Source organism: Helobdella robusta (assembly GCF_000326865.2).
Source record: "Helobdella robusta unplaced genomic scaffold HELROscaffold_77, whole genome shotgun sequence".
NCBI lineage: Eukaryota > Metazoa > Annelida > Clitellata > Rhynchobdellida > Glossiphoniidae > Helobdella > Helobdella robusta.
The window spans coordinates 581550-584983 of NW_008705439.1; the positions used below are offsets into that span (position 1 = coordinate 581550).

General features: G+C 35.4%; 1 protein-coding gene across 1 annotated transcript; it reads right to left on the minus strand.

Annotated features, from left to right (window-relative positions):
- Positions 1-95: 95 nt before the first annotated feature.
- Positions 96-2450, minus strand: HELRODRAFT_194479 (hypothetical protein). The gene is made up of 3 exons (XM_009031709.1): positions 1608-2450; positions 1077-1487; positions 96-810 (listed from the first exon to the last, which is right to left on the minus strand). Exons 1-3 carry the CDS (start codon positions 2287-2289, stop codon positions 476-478), a joined length of 1428 nt encoding a protein of 475 aa, XP_009029957.1. The 5' UTR covers positions 2290-2450; the 3' UTR covers positions 96-475.
- Positions 2451-3434: the final 984 nt, after the last annotated feature.

The window sequence follows — 3434 nt, forward strand, 5'->3', positions numbered from 1 at the left end:
TTTCACGTACAAACAAAACAATCCATTTTCAAACAAAAACAAACACCAAACAGACAAAACGAAACTTCTCAAAAAAATTAAAGAAAACAAAGTAAAATAATTTTGCGGAAAATATGGCCAGGTATTATTTATAAGACGCGGAAAATGCGCGAAATGTACGGCCATTTATTTTTCCCTCTCTAACGTCGTTTTTCCAAATTTTGTTTTTCGTTTTTTATGTTTTTTTTTGGTGTGAAAAATTAGACAACAAAATGTTTTTAAACAATTTTAATGTGAAATATTAATATTATTACATACATACATTTGTATATACAAACAAACACATACACACATACATTCATACATACATACAAAAATATCATAAAATCAAAAAAATGAAATAAATTAAGCAATTAATTAATGTCATTATATCTCAACACCCTTCCTTCATATATATTATTGTTATACAAAATAAAAATGGAAAAAATTGTTTGAACTACTTTTCTTTCGTTTTTAGTTTTTTACACACTGGCGCAAGTTCGTCGCTTGAGTCATCATCTTCTTCGACTTCTTGAAAAATTGGTTTAGGTTGCGTTTTTTGATATGCCGGTGTAATCCAGAAAGGATGTTCGGCTGCCTCTTTAGCATGCCTTAAAATGGCAGATCTTGGATCTATATCTCTTTCATCTGGTTTTCGGAGGGCTAAGTTCTTAATGATATATTGTGACAACGTGGCTCCGTGAGCTCTAACTTTTCCATCTTCGCCTGGTCCATTAACAGGTAGATCAGGTCTTCTAGACCTCGCCGGGTCTTTTCGGTCTTTTTCAGCCGCTTTTTTGGATGTTGTTGGTCATGATATCCTGAACAAAGGCTATGAATGAGGAGTTATAATGTATGGGTTAAGACAGACATCCCATCTGATTTGTATGTTTTGGACTTTTTTTCTAAACACAGTTTGGCTCCGCGATGGCTTTTGTCGCCATAAAGTACGTTAACGTTACCACTAGCGGTGGAGCAGAATATTTGATTAAGACGAGAATGCCACAAACACCTGATAACACTAGAATCAGACACTGAAAATTCACTAAATTTCTGACCGGTATTTTTGTTATAAAACACCAACTTTCCTCCAGTACCATTAACAGTAGAACCTCCCTTTTCGGCAGACACTCCTGTTACAATCAAGTTGTCATTAGGGCTAAAACAACAATCAGTCAGTGGAAATAAATTATAAAGGGATGTTACTTCGAACAGAGCTTTTTTGAAATGTCTTAAATCCCAAAGTTTCAAAGTGTCATCGGTACTTCTAGATGCCAAAAAATTGTTGTCGTTGCTAAAAGAAATAGAGAATATGTCATTGCCACAGCCATGCGCAGTCATGTTTTTTAAAATGACTTTAACATATAGCTTTCCATGTTCCCACATTTGAATGGAACCATCTTGACAAGCAGCTGCAACCAACTTGCCATCTCTGCTGTATGAACAAGTAGTGGTGACAACTTTTTTGCCTTGTAAAGATAAAGGTTTGATGACGGTTTTCTGTTTTCTCAAGTAACTGACATCCCAAAAACGCAGCGTTCCATCATCAGAGCAGGTCATGAACTCGTCTTTCATTCATGGGTTCCAACAGCCTGCATTGAGCGTAGCCGTATGTCCTTTGGTGTTACTCTGATAAATTATGTACTGATCACCCTTAATGCATTCCATTATCTTGTGACCATCTCTATCTAAAACTTTAGCTCGAGCACTTCCTGATACCACAAGCACCATATCGCCATTGCTACTGAACTTGAGATCTCTGATTATATGACCTTCACATGGATTTATGGTTCTAAAAGGTCTCGGTGATGAATCCATGCCAGCAAAATCCCAAAATTTGATGGAGTAATCATAACTTCCAGTAACCAACATTGCACCTGATGCATCCACATACAATGATGATATAGGCTTCTTTCCGTGATTTATTACCAATTTATTATCTAATGGTAAACGATTTTCCTTTTCTTCTTTATCATCCTCATCTTCATCATCCTCATCATTAACATTGGACTTTTCTGAAGTTGTGATTTTAATGGGTAGGCTGGCAGGCACTGGTGGTCCGATGATGTATTCGTCGTCTTCCTTTGTTTTAGTTTCTAATTTGTTTCCATCCCTTAAATATGATGAAACATTTGTTCTATTGTTAGAGCAATCAAATTCCCTCACAAAACAGTCGTCTATATTATCCATTCCATCTTCAGTTTTCATTTCTTCTCTGCTTTCTAGACCCATTTCAATAGCAGTCATCCTAGCTTTGTCGAACATTTCCATGAAATCAAAATTGCGAGGAATCTTTTCTGGGAATTTCTTTTAATACCCTCCATTTAAATTTAAAATTAAACAAAAAATCAATTTACGTAATTAGAATTAATTAACTGAAAACATCCGACAGCAAACGTATTACAATGCTTCACTCTTTTGGAATGAAGTAGTCACAGGTAATGGAATGCGTTGGACGGGCTTTACTTTATATACTCTAGCTTTCACAGTTTTACAAGATGGCAAAGATAGTACTATAACTATCTTTAAGAAAGTGAATTTTATTACCGTCATCGTCAAAGTTAATTTTCTTCATTCTTGTTAACAAAGTTAATTCTGTTAACAAAGATAGCGGATATTCAAGACAATAATAATTAATTGAAATTAATTATACAGCGCAATTCGACCAATTCAGCGGGAATTATAAAAATAATGATTGTAATAATAATAATAATAATAATTTTAACAACAATAACAACAACAATAATAATAATAATAATAACAAAACATTTTTTCAATTTATAACAGATCAATTTAGCTCTCAAAAAATACCATCATCATCATCAACAGCAGCAGCAACAGCAGCAGCAACAGCAGCAGCAACAGCAGCAGCAACAGCAGCAGCAACAGCAGCAGTCGTAGTAGAAGCGACGTCATCGATATCATCTGCAAATGAAACATCTCTTTCACCGTCATTAGCAAACTCGTCATCATCATCATCAGCATCGTCAGCATCATCAGTATCATCACCATCATCAGTATCATCACCATCATCATCGTCGTCGTCATCCCTTTATGATCATAGCAACCGAGCGAGCTTAATGATGTCAAGTAACAATTCATCATCGTCATCCTTCTGGCCACTGCTACTATCAACGCTATCGTTGTCTTTATCATTACCGTCAACGTCATCAACAACGACATCATCATTATCAACATCATCATCATCGTCGTCGTCGTCTTCATCTTCATCATTATCGAAAATAAGAAGCTTAGATGTAATGAGACAGCTACTAACCAAGGGGACAAACGAGATGTTTTTGACATCATCATCACCGTTGTTATCATCATCATCGTCATCGATAACAATGTGGTTATCATCATCCACAAGAAGTTTGTCATCTCCTTCATCATCATTATCATCATCATCTACTTCA